The sequence below is a fragment of the Terrapene carolina genome, unplaced genomic scaffold (genome assembly GCF_002925995.2).
Source record: "Terrapene carolina triunguis isolate 2854851 unplaced genomic scaffold, T_m_triunguis-2.0 Scaffold88, whole genome shotgun sequence".
Lineage (NCBI taxonomy): Eukaryota > Metazoa > Chordata > Testudines > Emydidae > Terrapene > Terrapene triunguis.
The window spans coordinates 8,424,499-8,445,046 of NW_020664439.1; the positions used below are offsets into that span (position 1 = coordinate 8,424,499).

The following is a 20,548-nucleotide window of genomic DNA, read 5'->3' on the forward strand; positions in this document are numbered from 1 at the left end:
AATGTCACTACTTCAACAAAAAGATCTGGAGTGCTGGAGGAAGTATGCAATTTCTTGTCTGGAAAGAACAGTCACAGTCAAAATGAATATTTTGCCAATGTTATCTTTCTTGTTTCAAAATCTTTCTAGTGATCATCCCAGATAAAACCCTAGCAGGAACACAGAGGATATTGTTAGAATTAATATGGAATAAGAAAAGACTACAAGTGAGTGCAGATACTTTGTACAGAACTTCTCGAACAGAATGGGGACTAGCTAATCCAAATATTCTATAGTATTATTAAAACAAATCAAAGGGTAGTGGATTGGGAGAGCTCTAACCCAGCCAAACACTGGGTTATAGAACAATTGTGGCAATGTAAACACTGCTAGGCTACCATGGATTAATAAAATAATATGCTCTCCAGAAATTTATACACATCCTTTAGCAAAGGCTACTCTATGGGTTTGGGATAGAACTAGAGATAAGTGCTTTCCCCTTACCAATGATACCCATTTCAAAAAAATCCAGATCTTAACCTAATCACAAACCAGAGAGCTTTAAAGATTGGGAGAGATGGGATACAAATAGTTGGTCACCTATTCAGTAAAGAAACTTTTCTAACTTGTTTAGAACTCAAAACTAGCTTTAAGTTGCCCACTTTCCCTGGGTATGAATACTTTCAAAGTTAGGTATTACGTTTCTCAGCTTTCTAAAAAAACTTTTATATAGAAAGATACCTTTAATACAAGTAATAGTATCAACCATGATTAAGAAACAAAAATTTTAAACTAATTTATAATCAATGTTGGCAGACAAATTTCCTAACCAAAAAAAAAATAAAAAAAAAAATCCACATATGAAAGGACCAGGATAGACAAATTACCCCAGAGGAATAGAATTTGATCTAGAAAAGAGGACCAGTGACCTCAGTCTGTAGCACCACAGAAGAAAATGTCTTTAGGGTACTGTTTCAGTGGTTCCTCATTCCAGTCATGTTAAAAAAGATATAGATTGAATGGGGATAAGTGTTGGAGAAATTTTCTAAAAAAATGACACTTTGTGCATATATGGTAGATATGTCCTGTCATGAGAGAGTATTGGGATGCAATCTGTAATCAAATATCACAAGTGGATGGATATTTATTACTAATACCCCATGGACTTCCTAGCAGAAAGTCGCACAAAAAGAAGAATTAATCTCTTATCTTCTGGTAGGTGCTTGGACACTCACAGCATCTCACCGGAAAAGGAAAAATATTCCAACAGCAGAGGTATGGTTCAGAAAAATATGGGAGGTTGTGGTTATGGAAAAGTTAACTACCAATTACGTACCCAGCAAAATAGAGGACAAATAGATACTTAGATAATGGGGTACCTTGTATTCATTACTCAAAGTACATTCACCTCCAAAAAATTAGCACATCTGCCCAGGTTTTTTTTTTTTAATATTAATATTTGATAGACATGCCTGGTCTGTTAAATGTATAATCAGAGATTTTATTCAATTTTATAAAATTAGTAGAAATGACAATATATGTGAGGTAATTATGCTCATTCTGTAAAAAGGTAACACCCTGTTAAATAGGCAGATTATTCCTGTATGTTTCTTTAAATGATAACTCACTGTTATAATGATTATTGTTTTGTTTCTAATATTTAAATGGCAAGATTTGTAAACCTGTTTATATTTATTAATTAAATAAAAATAGTTTATAAAAAAAAAAGCAAAGGGAGAACAGTGGGAAGCATGAGATAAGACCTCTTTGTGCTGGACCCCTAAAAGTAACTCTTCATGCTTGTGAAAGCAATAATCCAAAGAGAATTAAAATAAAACTGGCTTGAAACTAGTGCTTTTTTCCCTTCTGGACAGGAAGTGCAATTTTCTGGGTTATTAGCTGGACTACACTTAAGTTCCAACATTAACTATTTTTTAAATAAAGTTTTTTGTTTGTGCATGAGCACTATTATTTACAAGACAAATAAAGAGAGCAGATTGTTCGTCTCACGTCAAAGCCAACATGAAGTGTAGTTCACATATGAACTGTGATCCCAAATCAAAAAGTACATGTATGTAAAAAGACTTCTATTCTGGCATCTAGTAACTCTACCTGGCACTTATCAAAATGAATGGCCACTACAAGATTTCCACCATAGAGTTTATCTTGAAAGTTTTCTGGGATTGAGGGTTCTTGTTCTGGTGGATAACTGTGCTTTAGCCAGTCAACCCAAGACAGGCCCACAAGCGACAGGAGTTTATCTTCACTGATTCGCCGCATTTTACTACGGAATTCTTTCACTTCAGGGTCTTGTAAGGCATCAAACTCATGGAGGCCTAAAAAGATTCAATCAAACAAGGAATATTTAGTTGCATAAATATTGTATAGCTATTCCCACCCACACACCCTCAAAACCTTTGTTAACAGTGTTAAGATTGCTTATGTGCTTTTTTTAAATCAACATAATCACTAAAAACAAAGAAAATCACCAGTTAAGGCTAAATGAATATTCCATTAGCCTCAGTTCACATGTTTTCCCACCTAAACATTTTTTACTTCCAAGATGGCACAGAAAATTCTAATCTCTCCAGGACAGTTTTTGTACCAGACCTGGAATTCAATCAGTAATGCAAAGAACTTTAGTCCTGCTCTAAAAGAAAATCACAATGCAATGTTAACCATGGAGTCACTACCACAACCTATGTAAGATATTACAAGATACTTAATATTTTGCATACAGCATTTTTCTATAGAATTTGTATGCCCTAGAACAAAAAGTCATGCATAAAATTGGGGAGAAAACACACCCCATTTCTAAAATAAAGCAATTAAAACGCTACATTTGTGTTCCTCTTCACCTCATAACATTTTTACTTGATTATGAAGAGACTTATTAAAACTATACCAAGTCACGGCTTGAAAAGTTTTAATGACACCTATTAGCCAAAGCCCAATTTGTTCTAGGGGCAACATCCTGGCAAGAAACCCTGCTCTCCAGCCCAGCTACCAAAAAGGGGAGAGTTCCTCAGTTTCTTGCCAGAGTATGGTCCCTGGATCTTACTTGTGGACTCTACCATTTTTAATAGGATTTAGATAAATAATTTTAAAGAGACATTCTGAACAAAAAATTCTAGAAGATAGAAGAGTTTGGCCTTTTTTACCTCAGAAATCTATAGAAAATGAATAATCCAAACTGAGATTCCTCCCCTTGAAGCCAAATACAAGCAACGGTACTTCTTAAACATACAGCAGAAAATTTGGTTGTTTGGCAAATCTCCTGGACTAAGATTTTTTGTTCAGATCCATATATGACATTAGGAAAAACTTCCTGTCAGGGTGGTTAAGCACTGAAATAAATTGCCTAGGGAGGTTGTGGAATCTCCATCATTGGAGATTTTTAAGAGCAGGTTAGACAAACACCTATCAGGAATGGTCTACATCAGGGTGGGCAAACTTTTTGGCCCGAGGGCCACATCTGGGTGGGGAAATTGCATGCAGGGCCATGAATGTAGGGCTGGGGTGCAGGAGGGAGTGCAGGCTGTGGGAGGGGGTACAGTGTGCAGGAAGGGGCTCAGGGCAAGGGGATGGGGCAGAGGAGGGGTGCGGGATGTACGAGAGGGCTCAGGGGAGGGGGTTGGGGTGCAGGAGGGGTGCGGAGGGGGTTGGGGTGCAGGCAGGGTGCTCAGGTCAGGGAGTTGGGCTGCGGGGTGCAGGAGGGGTTCGGGCTCCGGCCCAGCGCTGCTTACCTGGAGCAGCTCCGGGATGGCCTGCCTGCCTGCCCTGGCCCTGCGCCACTCTCAGAAGCGGCCGGCACCACGTCCCCGTGGCCCTCCCCCGAAGTTCCCATTGTCTGCAGTTCCCCATTCCTGGCCAATGGGAGCTGCATTGGGTGGTACCCACAGGCAAGGGCAGCGCGCGGAGCCCTCTGCCCCCCCCCTCCGCCAGGGGCAGCAGGGACATGGTGCCGGCCGCTTCTGGGAGTGGTGTGAGGCCCGTGGCACCGCAGAGCTGGAAATCCCGTGGGTCGGAGTTTGCCCACCCCGGTCTAGATAATACTTAGTCCTGCCATGAGTGCAGGGGATTGGACTAGATGACCTCTCGAGTCCTATCATTCTATGCTTATTTTGCTTAGTAAGTAAGTTTTAACTTCACTTTATTCCTGTTCATCCTGCAGAACCAGAAGAGCTGCTGAAGAGTGAACTGACTATTTTGCGTTGAGCGTTCCATACAATTTTTAATTCAGTTTTGAGAGCAGAAACGTTAATGCAGTCTGGGGTAAGGACTCAGTTCAACAGCAAGAACAAAAGCCTCTCCATGTCACTGCTAAATAAGAGAGCACTCCTACTCCCTGACCCCAAAAGATCGCAAGATTAAACCACTTTACCTCCCTGCTCCCTCCTATCCTGCAAGGCAGCAGACGGTAGGTAAAGCAGTGTGGCCAGACATAGCTTGAAGACATCAAGGAGAAAGGGTTTGCAAGCCACCAGTTCTCCCTCCCACAAATAATTGGGAGAAGGTAGAAGAAGAGGATGGAAAGATGGTCTGGGTGGCTTACAAGAACTAATGGTGTAGCAAACAGACAAGTTTACTCTAGCATTTCTCTTGGTGATTTTTGAATTAGTACAAATCTGATACTCCAGTCAAAACCAAAAGATTAAAAATTTGCACAAACCAAATTCACTGGTGTAGCTTTGCTAAACCTATGTAAACCAAAAGGAGAAAGATCTCAGCTCTACTTCTTCAATACCTAATGAAGCAAGGGCATATACAAACATCACATTTCTCTCACACTTAGAAAAATATTCTCCAAATTGTGTTAAAGCACCTTTTGAGAACCAGGCAAAGTTCATATTGGAATGAATCATTTTTCCAAAGCACAAAATAGGAGCCCAAGGCTAGCTCTGTACATAAATGTCTTGCAGAGTCATAAAAACTGGAATAATTAATCAAATAATCTTTCAGAATACTATTTTTGGAGTGTTTAAACAGGCTATGTCAGTAATGGCTCCATTGTCAGTTTGAACAAACAAGCCGACAGTTTGCTGCTGAAACCTAAACAAAACTTGTAGTCTGTATAAAAGGACTAACAATTCTCCATTGTTTTGCTATGCAATGTATGACCTCACTAGTCCCTATTTATCTTCATTTGTATCTGCAAGTGAATAATTTGACGATTTATTTAAAGATGAAAATTCTGTACTAAAAAGAACAAAAGCAATTCACTCAGAGCAGTGTTAAGCCTCTACAAAATAGCTTAACAGCTTTTCATTGTATGTTGAAAGATGTCTAAGTGCAACTATTAAGAAACCATGAATCATACCAAGCTAGCTGAATCAAAAAGCCACCAACTACGCAAAATAAGAATAGGTTTCTACTAGGGCTGTCGATTAATCGCAGTTAACTCACGCAATTAACTGAAAAAAATAAATGGCGATTAATCACGCTGTTAAACAGTAGAATACCAATTGAAATTTATTAAAATATTTTTGGATGTTTTTCTACATTTTCAAATATATGGATTTCTATGAAAACAGAATAGAAAGTATACAGTGCTCACTTTATATTATTATTTTTATTACAAATATTTGCACTGTAAAAAATGATAAAAAATAGTATTTTTCAATTCAACTCATGCAAGTAGTGTAGTGCAATTTCTTTATCATGAAAGTGTAACTTACAAATGTAGATTTTTTTTGTTACATAACTGCACTCAAACAATGTAAAACTTTAGAGCCTACAAGTACACTCAGTCCTACTTGTTCAGCCAATCGCTAAGACAAACAAGTTTGTTTACATTTACGGGAGATACTGCTGCCTGCTTCTTATTTACAATGTCACCTGAAAGTGAGAATAGGCATTTGTTGCATGGCACATTTGTAGCTGGCATTGCAAGGTATTTACGTGCCAGATATGCTAAACATTCATATGCCCCTTCATGCTTCCGCCACCATTCCAGAGGACATGCTTCCATGCTGATGATGCTCATTAAAAAAATAAATAATGCATTAATTAAATTTGTGATTGAACTCCTTTAGGGAGAATTGTATGTCTCTTGTTCTGTTTTACCCACATTCTGCCATATATTTCATATTATAGCAGTCTTGGATGATGACCCAGCACATGTTCGTTTTAAGAACACTTTTACAGCAGATTTGACAAAACGCAAAGAAGGTATCAATGTGAGATTTCTAAAAATAGCTACAGCACTCGACCCAAGGTTTAAGAATCTGAAGTGTTGTCCAAAATCTGAGAGGGACAAGGTATGGAGTATGCTTTCAGAAGTCTTAAAAGAGCAACACTCAGATGCAGAAACTACAGAACCTGAACAACCAAAAAATTGAATCAACTTTCTGCTGGTGACATCTGACTCAGATGATGAAAGTGAACATGTGTTGGTCCACTCTGCTTTGGATCGTTATTGAGCAGAACCCATCATCAGCATGGACGCGTGCTCTCTGGCAGAGCCATCCCTTGGGTAGGGCGAATTGGGGCGACCGCTCTGGGCCCTGCACTTTGGGGGGCCCCGCGGGCTGGTGTGATTGGCCGGCGCAGTCGGTCCCGGAAGAGATGAATCCGTCATTTCTGCCCCAGGCCTCGCACCCCGCTAGGGACGGCCCTGTATGTCTGGAATGGTGGTTGAAGCATGAAGGGACATCTGAATCTTTAGTGCATCTGGCATGTAAATATCTTGCGACACCAGCTACAACAGTGCCATGCAAACATCTGTTCTCACTTTCAGGTGACATTGTAAAAAGAAGCGGGCAGCATTATCTCCTGCACATTGTAACCAAACTTGTTTGTCTGAGCGATTGGCTGAAGTAGGACTGACTGGACTTGTCGGCTCCAAAGTTTTATATTGTTTTATTTTTGAATGCAGGGGTTTTTTTGTACATAATTCTACATTTGTAAATTCAACTTTCATGACAAAGAGATTGCACTACAGTACTTGTATTAGGTAAACTGAAAAATACTGTTTCTTTTGTTTTTTACAGTGTAAATATTTGTAATCAAAAATAAATATAAAGTGAGCACTGCACACTTTGTATTCTGTGTTTTAATTGAAGTCAATATATTTGAAAATGTAGAAATTATCCAAAAATATTTAAATAAATAGTATTCTATTATTAATCGCAATTAATTTTTTTAATTGCTTGACAGCCCTAGTTACTACCTTCTTACACACATTAGGATCCTTATCGTAACACCCTTCACCATAGAATACTTTTTTCTGATCACTAAAAACAACTAAACAGGCCTTTAAAATCAACTCAGGTGTTAGGAATGTCATTGGACGTAGACCCTTGATCTTCTGTTTCAGACAGATGTTAATGTGATACAGAAGTTCTGTACTGTGAGTTTCAAGGGGCCTCCTCTCTGGCAAAATGTATCACAAGGAAAATAAAAAATAACCCCCTCTACACACACACACACACTTACAGAAAATATTTGTCTGTAATTCTTCTTTGGAAATATCTCATGGGATTCTCACTTATAGGTCTCATGATCCCTGTGTGAAACTGGCAGAATTCCCCCAGCCCAAAGCTTTTTGGTTTTCTGAGGCAGTAATAGTTCAAAATGAGTCCTGTTCTACGAATCCCTGACTAGCAAAGGTCACTACCACTACCCTTATAAACTTCGAGCCATATGCTTTTTGATTGTGATTAGGCAGGAGCTACAACTATTATCACTATCATATCAGCTCTTTCATCTCTGTTCTTTTTGGCTCTCTGCAGGAAACTTCTTGCCTGATTATGGTCAATCAGGGACTGGCTAAGGCTGAAGTAGCCGCAGTTGGAGGAGCACGAACAGTGCAAGCAGGGAGGTCTGTGCTGAGTGCTTCTTCTGTCTCAGAAGTCAAACTTCTTTGAGTTAGGGAGTTCTGCTAAATCTCATGCTGGGAGCTGGAGGCCAAAGACTGAGGGTATGTCTACACTATGGGATTAATCCGAATTTAGATAATTCGAATTTGGGAAACAGGTTGTATAAATTCGATTGTGCGCGGCCACACTAAGCACATTAATTCGGTTTTTAACCACATTAATTCGGTGGTGTGCGGCCACACTACCCCATTAATTTAACCACAGTAATTCGGTGGTGTGCGGCCACACTAACCCTAATTCGAATTAACAAAATCGATTTAGGCGCTACTCCGCTCGTCGAGGTGGAGTACAGAAATCGATTTTAAGTGCCCTTTAATTCGAATTAACTGGCTCTGTAGTGTGGACGGGTGAAGGGTTAATTCGGATTAACGCTGCTAAATCCGAATTAAAGTCGTAGTGTAGACCAGGCCTGAGAAGCCATTAAAGAGCATATCTTCAGAAAATTGATCTAAGTGGCTGTAAATGTCATGCCACTGTCATCATTAATCAGAAGTGACTTGGATTTTTATTATTTTTGTTAAATTATATTTCAAACTAGCAGTAAGGCACTTTATCCACTTCATGTCTCTTGCACTTTTCAGATGGTTCCAGCCACTTGAACTTCATTCTTGTGCATTGTGACTTCACCAGATATGTGCGATAATTGCTCAGAAATACACTGTATCATTTGTTTTTGTTAATTCTATTTATTCTGGTTACAAAAATGACTTCACTACAATTTTTGAAACTTCTGGTGTTAGTGTTATAATGGTGTTTTGAATTTTTTTAAAGTTACATTTTCGATCTGCTTTAGAATGGGTAGTTCTAGAAGATAAGGGCTGAGGCAGAGATATCCTGGTCTCTGTGAAACTAACTTACACAAAATAAATTCTCCCTCCCTTTTCCAAATAAAACAAAAGAGAAAAAATTCAAAATTACCTTTTCCTATAAGGACACCTATTTTGGAATCCAATTTTTCCCCTGGGTCACAGTTCCTTGTCACTAGTTTGAGGACAGGAAGAAAGGGTCTAACATCACACAGCCTTCGCGTTTCATCCTCTAGTTCTTCACGTACAGCCGTCTGGTTCACACATGAGAACATGTAAGAGTCAATCTCCATAAGGAGATGAAATAGAGGGTAGCTGTGTGCCTGCTTCCATAGTAGCTGCAAATAAGAAATAGACAGACATATATTAAGGTACCAAAAGCAATGTTGAGGGTTAAGCTTAAAATTTATCTTCGGAAAGCTGATATTCTTCACAATGTTAGGGCTTTATCCTAATGGCACAGTCTCATTGATTTCAGAATCAGACCATTGTGAGACATTCAGATACTACATTGATGGGGCCATATCAATACTAGTAAGAGAGAGAGAGAGAGAGAGAGAGAGAGAGAGAGAGAGAGAGAGAGAGAGAGAAGGTAAATTGAGCACTAGAATGTGCTCCTGAATTATAATACACCTCTACCCCGATATAACGCGACCCGATATAGCAGCACTCCAGGGGGGCGGGGCTGCGCACTCCGGCAGATGAAAGCAAGTTGAATATAACGCGGTTTCACCTATAACGCAGTACGATTTTTTGGCTCCCGAGGACAGCGTTATATCGGGGTAGAGGTATACTAGAAAATCAACATACAGTGAAAAACTGGCTGAACTGTTTGCCAGCTTATTAAATTTTTATAGCTACATACCAGTGTATTTATTAGGCCTTGTCTTTACTGCTAAAAAAAGGTATATTTTTATCTCAGGGTAACTAAGGCATGTGAGCTACCTCCAGATAAAATCGTAGTGAAGAGAAGGCACAGTAGTTTTATGTGAGGCAAACTAGGAGAGGTCAGCCCCCATGGGGATGTATAATACTGACTTCTCCTAGTTTACCTGGTGGTAAAACTAACATGCCTTATCTTCATTGCATTTTTACCTGGAGAAACCGGAGTTAAAATTCACTTTTTTTTTTCTCTGTTTTTTTTTTTAAAGTAGTGAAGACGAGGATTTAAAATAATAACAGAGCACAGACAGATCCTAGAACCAGAGCTCCTTTGTGCTGGTCAGCAAGCTGTCACTCTCCTCCATCCACTCTGGTGCCTCCCTCCACCCCCCCACATCTCAACCATCTCCTTTCCCAAAAATTTTTGCGGATCATTTTTTCCTCCTAGTCTCATTCACAGTGAAAAATCTAGAAGATAGTAGCGGGAGGGGACAGGGTGTGAGCAAAGGGGAGACATGTTGAGAATTTCAAAAAATAAAAGACTGAAATAATTGTATCCATTGGTTTCCATTTAATATTAATTCTTTCCACAGTTCTAAAAATCACAGCTATGTACATAAAGTGGTTGGGCTAAACAACTGATACTATACAGGTCTCATGCTTTTTTCAGTAATTCCAATAAGCTGTGGGTTTTATTTTATCACTATGCTGAGTAAAAAAAAAAAAAATCCTTACCCTTTGGCAAACACATTTCCCATCAACAATTTCTTCCCATAAAAATTCAGACTAAGTCTTTTGACCAATTTTCATGCCATCTATCTATTACATTTAAATTACCAGTATATCAAACCAAAAAATGAACTTTCGGTATTTTCTTCTTGTGTTTGAGATACTGTAGTGTTATAGGGATAGGGTAGCTACCCTTTAAATAGTTTGTGACCCATTCAATGTTTTAGAAGCCACATCAGCAGTATGTATGTAGCTAGGCCTTGCATGTTTGTGTATATTTAGTAAACATGATTATCTGTGATACAATTGTACCCATATTTCTTCATTTTTTGTTGTTATCATAATAAACAAGAGACAGATACACTAAACGCCAGAGCCTCGCTGTACTAGGTACAAACATATAAATTATATCCCTGCCCAAAGGAGCTTACAATCGAAGTTTCATCTAACACAATACAGTAGAACCTGAGTTACGAACACCAGAGTTATGAACTGAACAGTCACTCAAACACCTCATTTGGAACCATAAGTATGCAATCAGGCAGCAGCAGAAACCCCCCCCAAAAAAATAATAAAAAGGCAAACAGTACAGTACTGTGTTAAACGTAAACTACTGAAAAAATAAAGAGAAAGCTGAATTTTTTGTTTGCATGGTTGTGATGCACTCCATATGTTATAAAAATATGTTTATAAGTGTGAATATAATGTAACTGGAATATTCTTTATGCAAAAGGTCTCTTGTAAGGTATCACTGCAAAGCTTATAATCTACTGAGTGTGTTCATCCTATTTGTATGCATGTATCCATTCTTGTATCTGTAACTAGAAATATGAAGTATAACTCTGAAGTCCTATTGTAATTATGCAAAGTGTGGGCCATTAATGGTGGCTTGGAATCTTGCCATTGACTAACTAGGACAATTGTTTGTAAATGGCTCTGTTTACTTCCAAGCCTTCCTGTGAGTCAGTCCAGGAAGAATGGAGGCTTGGGGTCTCACAGGACATGTGTCCATGTCACCTGGTACTGGAATCCATCTTAAACCTAGTGCTTTTCCATTTAGAAGGAGAGGTGGGAACCCAGAGAGACAAAAGATCCCCACCTTGTGCCAAAGATATCAAAGGGGGTGGAACAGAACAGAAGGGTCCCCAGTCATGTGAAATCCCCTGCTTTTCACCTAAGATGCCTGCTGGAACTAACAAGGTCTGTACCAGGGGAAAGGATTGGGTCCAGACTAGGAAGGAGTCTAATCTGTGAAAGAAGCTTTTTGGAACATCTCTAATGGTGAGATTTACCTGTATTCAGTTTCTTAATGTATTAGGCTTAGACTTGTGTGTTTTGTTTTATTTTGCTTGGTAACTTACTTTGTTCTGCCTGTTATTACTTGACACCACTTAAATCCTACTTTTTATACTTAATAAAATCACTTTTGATTATTAATTAACCCAGAGTAAGTGATTAATACCTGGGGGAGCAAACAGCTGTGCATATCTCTCTATCAGTGTTATAGAGGGCAGACAATTTATGAGTTTACCCTGTATAAGCTTTATACAGAGTAAAACGGATTTATTTGGGGTTTGGATCCCATTGGGAACTGGGTGTTGGGTGCTGGAGACGGGAGTACCTGCTGAATGGTTTTCTGTTAAAGCCTGCAGCTTTGGGGGCGTGGTTCAGACCTGGGTCTGTGTTGCAGCAGACTAGCATGTGTGGCTCAACAAGGCAGGGTTCTGGAGTCCCAAGCTGGCAGAGAAAATGGGCTCAGAGGTAGTTTCAGCACATCAGGTGACAGTCCCAAGGGGGTCTCTGTGACCGAACCCGTCACAATGGTAACGTTTCAAAGCTGTATTAAGTCAATGTTCAGCTGTAAACTTTTGAAAGAACAACCAGAACGTTTTGTTCAGAATTATGAACATTTCAGAGTTATGAACAACCTCCATTCCTGAGGTGTTCGTAACTCTGAGGTTCTACTGTAGATTGATATGACAAACTGGTGGGGAGCACAAGACTATTAGAATATTAGACTAACAATGAGACTATTAGAATCAATAAGATAAGCAGTGGTCACAGGACGCCTAACCACGGTTACGTTTGTAGGCACCATGACACAAGTGGGTTTCAAAGAAAAATGTAAAGAAGGACAATAAAATAGCCTTTTACAGGTAACCCACTATTCATAAAGGTCAGCATGGACGATGAGCCCAATTCTAATCTTCCATTGTTTTTTTCTCCAGATGAATACCACTGGAGTTACTGCTAATTTACACAAGTGCACATAACTTCAGAATCAGGCCCCCAACATTGAGTTACACTGCACCTATTCATTTCAACATGGAAAACTAGTTAATATTTCACTGACATCCTTTAATTTAGATTTTTTTTAAAGCTACTTTCATTTTTACACTTTCCTAAATTGCATCGATATAAGCATCATAACAGGAAAGCTGAAATCATTCACAGAAAAGGAGTTCTGTCTCTTCAGCTACTGTTCAAGTCTTGTGTATAAAGTTTTATATCCTAGCTTTCCTAAAGCTTTTTTGGAACAAGAACTGAAGAACCAATAGTGTGATCTCAAAAGTATTTTAAATCTTCGGCTAAACAAAGAACCCTTCAAAGTGCTTCTGTTGAGTAGAGCCAGTTTTTCCATAGATTTTTAAGGCCAGAAGGGACCATTAAATCATCTAGTCTAACCACCTGTATATTACAGGCCTTTAAAATTTCACCCAATATCACCTCTGTATTGAGCATTAATAACTTGCATTTGGCTAAAGCATATCTTTCAGAAAGGCATCCAGTCTTGATAAGAAAACATCAAGAGATACAGAATCCCAACAATTCCCTTGGTAGTTTGTTCAAATGCACAAGTACCCTCATTGTTAAAAATCTGTGTCTTATTTCTATTTTTTTGTTGTCTGGCTTCAGCTTCCAGCCATTGGTTCTTGTGATGCTTTTCTCCACTAAACTAAAGAACACTTTTGTTATCTGCATTTTCTCGCCGTGAAAGTATTTAAACTTTCACATCTCAATCTATTTTGATTAGTTAACCAGACTGAGCTCTAAGTATCTCACTGGCATTTTCTCCAGTCCTCAAATCATTTTTGGCCCTTTACTCCATCTTTTCCAGTTTTTCAACATCCTTTTAAAAATAGGAAGCAAATATAGTATTCCAGAATAGGCCTCACCAGTGCCATATAAAGAGGTAAAACGAACTCCCTACTCCTAACTCACTACTCTTGTTTATACATTCAAATGATCTCATTCTTTTCAGAGTCAGTGCTTTCCAAGGAACAGTTCCCCCATTCTACAGATATGGCCTGCATTCCTTTTTCCTAAATGTATAATTTTGCATTTGGCTGTATTAAAATGCATTTTATTTGGATAAGCCCAGGTTACCAAGCAACCCAGATCACTCTGTACGATTGCCCTGGCCCCATCATTATTTATCACTTCACCAATCTTTGTGTCAGTATTTTATCCACAGTATCTACTTCTAGATCATTGATAAAACTGTTTAATAGCACTGGGCCTCATACAGATCCCTATGACACCTCCCTCAGAACACCCCCATTCGATGATGACACCCCCACGGATGACTACTTTTTGAGAACTGTCACTTAGCCACTTAACCCATTTAACATATGCTCTATTGATATCATATTATTTATGCTAATTTTTAATCAAAATGTTGTGAAGTACTAAGTCAAACACTTTACAAAAATGTCTAAATATATTACATCTACACAATCGTATTTTGTAAACCCGTGTAATCTCAAAGAACAAAATAAGATGTTTGACGAGAACAGTTTTCTGTAAAACCATGTTGACATTATATTCCTATCCTTTAATTCTTTATCAGCTTAATGACATATGGATTTTTCCATTATTTCACTTAGAAATAATGTCAGGCTAATCAGTTCATTGTTACCTGGGTCATCCCACCTGCCCTTTTGGAATATTGGCACGTTGGCACTCTTCCTATCTTCTAGGGTTTCCACCATACATTTATTTGACTGCAATGTAAAATTTATTCCCCTTTTCATTTAAGTATTCAATTATTAGTGAAGATGTCATTTACTCTAAAATACAAGAGAACAACTGCATATGAAATTATTTTAATAGGTACAGAATGTCTTATTTTATGAAGACAAAAACATTACGCCACCACCATGTCAATACACTTCTCATAATCAGCTCACTGGAAACTAAAATATCTCATACTGCAGACCCTTAAATGTACTACACTGACAATTCTTTGAACAGAGGATTTCCCTCTCAAAAGCAAGGTACCTGCACTGCAGATGTCCCTAGATCACCTTCTCTATGTTCTGCAGCCATTATCTGGAAGGACCACCTCTGCAGATTAAAAAAATAATTCAGTCTTCATGGTTATTCAATTATTGGCCTCTGACATGCTGACGAATGCCAACAAGGGCGCTGACTGTGCTGTGGTCACTTGTTCACTAAGGAATGGTTTGAGAAAACCACCCTGTTTCACATAGTCACAACCATCCAATGGTAGTTTAGGAGCCCATAGATCACTGCTGACATATACTCTATTTAAACCATTGAATTAGAAGTGAAAAGGCTTCATTATTTCATTAGCATTCCTCTGACCCACCTAGCCTATTTAGACAATAGGCATGAGGTTTTTTCCTCCTTTTTAGGGGGACTTGGGTTCCTTTACATCTCTGCCAAAGTCCTGAAAGTCTTCCCCTTTTATCCTGACTTTTTAATTCCCCACTTTGTCTACAAATCTGGTCATCTCTCTGGTCAAAGTCTCCCTCTGGAGCAAATTAAAAATCCTACTTTACTTAGCAGGTGATTTTTTATACAGCAATATAAGGATCTCCAGTGGAAGCTGAACATACCATTTCTATGACTCTACCAGCCTGAGGGAAAATAAAAGGATGATCTTTGGAGCTCTGAAGTTTGCAACTGGGATTCCCTTGATTTTTGAGACCTGTAAAATATCAATACTAATCTCAGCTAGTTTGCTTCTGTAGTAAAGGAGGTTTCTAGCCCTCTCATTGTGGACAGCCTTCACAATATAAATAAAGCATTCAGGTAGAAAGTTTTTCGTATTGTGAAGGCTGTCCACAATGAGAGGGCTAGAAACCTCCTTTACTATTTTTTTTATATATATATTACTTTTTTAAAATTTAATTTATATATTTATTTTTAGGTTATTTTTAACAGGTGATACATGCACCTCTAACCCCCTGAAGTGGCGCTTGAGACCAATTAAGGCCAGAGGTAGGAGAGAAGTGTTGCTTCAAATAATCATTTTGCTGGTCATTCTCTGGGTCCCTGCTCCAGCTTTGGAGAAATGCACTTTAAATCAAGATCAATTGAGCTGTCTCACTAGATGACCAAGTCAGTCCATGCATCTAATTTGAATAAAATAGGGCTATTGTTTATTTACAGTAAAGAAAGCTGGGTTTGAAAGACATCCAATTCTGTGTTGCTAGAAACAAAAGGTATATTTCTCAAGTCTCCAACTGTTATGCTCTGCAATGTTTGCTTATATTCCACTAACACTTTTTGAGACTGGAATTAAGAATCTCCACTGAAGTTTCCATTGTAAAACACTTGCATGATTCTTTTGGCTATAGGGAAGTTGCTCTTGACCTTCCAATACTGAATTTCCATCTTTATGTTTATCAGCCCTAGAGGCTGAGTTCTTCATATGGAAAACAGCACCAAAATGATTCCACTTTTTATACTTTAAGAAAAGCCACAAAAATGTTACTTTCAGTGCATTTTATGAAACACTTCAAGTTGATATGGAACAAAACATGAGTGCTCTTGGCACATACAATGCCACAGCTGTTTAATCAGTATAAATTTGTAAATGTTCTTCATATTTGTCAAGCATGGACAGACAAAAAATAAATCCAATTACAAAAAGACTTTAAAGTGTATATTTTTTGCACATCAAATATTAACAGCAGGCCTCTTTCAGGTGGCTTCATAATTACTTATTACTAAGACTTTATCCTCTCTCAAAATTGAATTAAAAGAGGTGTTTAATACAATTAATGCTTTATTCAAAGGGCCAGATAGGAGAGGGAAACTTAACAAAATGAAGCCTTAAATGAATATATTTGAATTTGATGGCTGCAAGTCTCATTGGATGTAAATTAAATAGCCGCGGCTTGATTTATGAACGAGGAACCTCGAGTTATGTGCTTAAAATATGAGGGGAAAGGAGAGCACAGAATTAGCAGCCGAAAGGGTCAATGGGAGGTGCGGGGTGGGAGGGAGAGATAATATATTAAGACTAAAAGAAATTTAAGAAAATTTCATTAAAAATTTAGAAACGAACAAAAATATCCATTTGTGATTTTACTGATATATATGAAAATTAAACAGGGCCTGAATGAAAAGTAAACTTCAATACATATCCAGTTTCCAACTGTCAGATGAACTACTTCAGAATTTTCTTCATTTTCTTAAAAGTTCTCCTGGCAAAACAATTCCCACATAATTTCAAAACTCAGACTATTTTAGGGTCACTGATCCCTGGATTCACAAATCTGAAGTTGTGTGTCTTTTTTCATGTATTACAGTTAAAAACCACTATCTTCTTGCATAATTTTATTGTCTACAATCTGTCTTGCACATTATCCAGAGAGATGGGCAGCAGACTGGGATTCCATAGATTTGATTCAGTTCCCAATAATGCCACAGACTGCCTGGGCGAGTCGCAATCTCTATGGCCCCAATTCTTGACTGTCCTGTATTTTGTGTAGTCATGTACATCAGTGCAATGTGGGTGTATGATGCTTCCATTCTGATCTGTACATGTGTAAATGACTACACAAGGGGCAGGGCAGCAGAGAACTAATGGCTCTGTGGCTCAATTACCCCATCTCTAAAAGGGAAGGGACCATCATGATCATCTAGTCTGACCTCATGTACATTGTAGGCCACAGAACCTTACTCACCCACTCTTTTAATAGACCCCTTTTTTGACTGCCACTGCACATTGAGTAGATGTTTTCAGAGAACTATCCACAATGACTCCAAGATCTCTTTCTTGAGTGGTAACAGCTAATTTAGACCCCATCATTTTATATGTATAGTTGGGATTATGTTTTCCAATATATATTACTTTGCATTTATCAACATTGAATTTCATCTGCCATTCCGTTGCCCAGTGACCCAGTTTTGCGATATCTTTTTGTAGGTCTTCGCAGTCTGCCTGGGACTTAACTATCTTGAGTAGTTTTGTATCATCTGCAAATTTTGCCACTCACGGTTTACCCCTTTTTCCAGATCATTTATGAGTATGCTGAATAGGACTGGTCCCAGTACAAACCTATGGGGGACACTACTATTTACCTCTCTCCATTCTGAAAACCGGCCATTTATTCCTACCCTTTGTTTCCTATCTTTTAACCAGTCACCAATCCATGAGAGGACTTTCCCTCTTATCCCATGACAGCTTACTTTGCTTAAGACCCTATGGTGAGGGACCTTATTAAAGGCTTATTGAAAATCTAAGTACATTATATCCACTGCACCCCCTTGTTCACATGCTTGTTGACCCCCTCAAAGAATTGTTCACACTTCCCCAACAAGTTATGTTCATCTATGAGCCTGACAATTTTGTTCTTTACTATAGTTTCAACCAGTTTGTCCAGTACTGAAGTCAGGCTTACCGGCCTGTAAATTGCCAGGATCACCTCTAGAGCTCTTTTTAAAAATTAGCCATCCTCCAGTCATTTGGTACAGAAGCTGATTTAAAGGATAGGTTACAAACTACAGTTAGTAGCTCTGCAATTTCACATTTGAGTTCCTTCAGAACTCTTGGGTTAATACCATCTGGTCCTGGTGACTTATTACTGTTTAATTTATCAGTTTGTTTCCAAAACTCCTCTAATGACACCTCAATCTGGGACAGTTCCTCAGATCTGTCACCTAAAAAGAACGGCTCAGTTTTGGGAATCTCTCTCATAGCCTCAGCCGTGAAGACTGATGCAAAGAATTCATTTAGTTTCTCTCCAATGGCCTTAGCGTCACTGAGTGCTCCTTTAGCATCTCAACCGTCCAGTGGCCTCACTGATTATTTAGCAGGCTTCCTGCTTCTGATGTATTTAAAAAAATTTTTGCTATTACTTTTTGATTCTTTGGCAAGCTGTTCTTCAAATTCTTTTTTGGCCTTCCTAATTATATTTTTACACTTCATTTGCCAGCGTTTATGCTCCTTTCCATTTCCCTCACTAGGATTTAACTTCCACTTTTTAAAGGATGCCTTTCTGTCTCTCACTGCCTCTCTGTCTCTCATTAGCCAAGACAAGTAAGATAGGGTGCCCCAAGCAGCGAAAGAGTCCCCTTATTTTAAGCTCTGAGGCAAGATGGAGGAGGGAGGAGAACAGGAAGGGAACAGAGGTATTCTATTGTAGATTTAGAAGCCCATTGAAAGTTTCAGACTGTGTCATCGTTTAGGAATGAAGTCCATGGCAATCCTGCAGAGTTTGAGTGAAAAATATAATTTAAATGAAGTAAGGTGAGATGTTTCTTTCCACTCCTGAAACCATAAGCACTTGAAATTTGTAATCTGTAATTTGTACAAATACAATCTGTAATTTGAACACTGGGTATTCCCTAGACACATGGAAAGTAAGGAGCCCCTCTACTTTACTGTTGGATCAAAGAGGCTCACTGAGTATCTCAAGTTAAAAGCTTTTTAATGCCTTTTTCATGATCACCATCCTTATGGCCAAGGAACATTTATAACTATTTTAATAGTCTGACTCCTAACAAAAGCAGACCATATAACTAGGCCATAACCTCCTCAGAGAAACAACTTCTCCTATATCTGTATTGTCCTCGATAAATAAAAGTAATAATAAAAGACAGACAGTAGAGCTAAAGGAATAGGTTCATTTGTGCATCCGTGATGACAACGAACATAGCACCTTGGGTTTCTTTGTGGATCTTCCAGCTGAGGATGTGGGTCTTTATCAGCCCTGCTTTAAAAGGACTGATACTGAAATCTCTAAGAAACAAACATAAAACCAATGTATGGGTAAGATTTAGGCCTGTTAGTCCCTCTTTTAAAGAAGTCTTTTACTGAGGTAGAGCACTTAGATATGCTACACCTCAACAGTCAAAATATGGCACCAAACTTAGGTTAGAAATTAGAATATTATATGAACTTCAGATCCATGGTACAAAATAAATCTGAAATCCCACCTAATATTTTTTATACTTTATAAAAGCACAGTACAGTACCTGTGCATGGATATCAGCAAAGAGGTCTCTTACAAGTCAGTTTTATGACCTTTGAGTTTAAGAATGCAGAAGACTGTTTTTGTATATACTTCCCTACCATGCATTCAATCTACTACTCCTTAAACGAAAGCAGATCAGCCCCATTGCTTCAAGTTAAAGAACAAAATAACTAGGAATGTTGGGAACCAGAGTTTATTCTATTCATCCTTTTACAATTATGCAAGACATTCATTTGCTGGATGGACTGTTTACACCACTGTCTTTTGAAAAATAAAAATACAGTAATACATCCCAAAGTAATTAAAGACTTGGGGGAGGAAAAGGTAAAAGCCCTCTTTGATACAAACATTACAGGAACATTAAAACCAGCTGTTTCTAGAACACATGGGCAAGGATGTTCCAAGTTCATTACAGGAAAAAAAGCATTTAACACGTTTAATAATCAAAGCTTTCACTCTCTTTACACTGATGCCCCAAATAAGACACTTCTAAGAATTACTACTACCGTCAATCAACATACTGGAACCCAGGGACCTTAGATGAAAAGAACACTGTCAAATGGAAATATTGTATGCGGTGTTGTTGTAGCCAGGTTGACCAAAGGATATTAGAGAGAGAAGGTGAGTGAGGGAATATCTTTCATTGGACCAACTTCTGTTGGTGAAAGAGACAGCTTTTGAGCTTACAGGGTTGGTACTACCTCACCCACCTTGTCTCTCTAAATGGAAATATTGTCAATTTAAAAAAAAATAGTTAAAATACTATCAGACATTACACCTTCCTTTGAGTCCTCCAGAAAAGTTGGGGTTTTACAGTCATATTTACCTATGTTTACAATGAATGTCTCTCTTGTTTTTGTGTCACACACAAATAGCAAACTGAGTTACTACAGAGGAAACTGAATATGGGTATAAAATGCTGTTGATGCCTGAAACAAACTGAGAAAAATGGAAAACATTTTCTTTAACCTATTTTGCTTACAGTAATCTTAGGTGCAACTTTTGACGACAGGTAAAAAAATCAGATGTGTGATTTTTT

General features: G+C 38.3%; 1 protein-coding gene across 2 annotated transcripts in view; it reads right to left on the reverse strand.

Annotated features, from left to right (window-relative positions):
- Nucleotides 1-20,548, reverse strand: part of PIK3CB (phosphatidylinositol-4,5-bisphosphate 3-kinase catalytic subunit beta) — a 213,856-nt gene that overhangs the window by 84,369 nt on the left and 108,939 nt on the right. For both annotated transcript variants that reach the window (XM_026650133.2, XM_026650134.2), the window contains exons 4-5: nt 8,778-9,003; nt 2,092-2,315 (exon numbers count right to left, since the gene is read on the reverse strand). In XM_026650133.2, the coding sequence (XP_026505918.1) occupies nt 2,092-2,315; nt 8,778-9,003 (450 nt within the window). The remainder of the gene's footprint in view (nt 1-2,091; nt 2,316-8,777; nt 9,004-20,548) is intronic.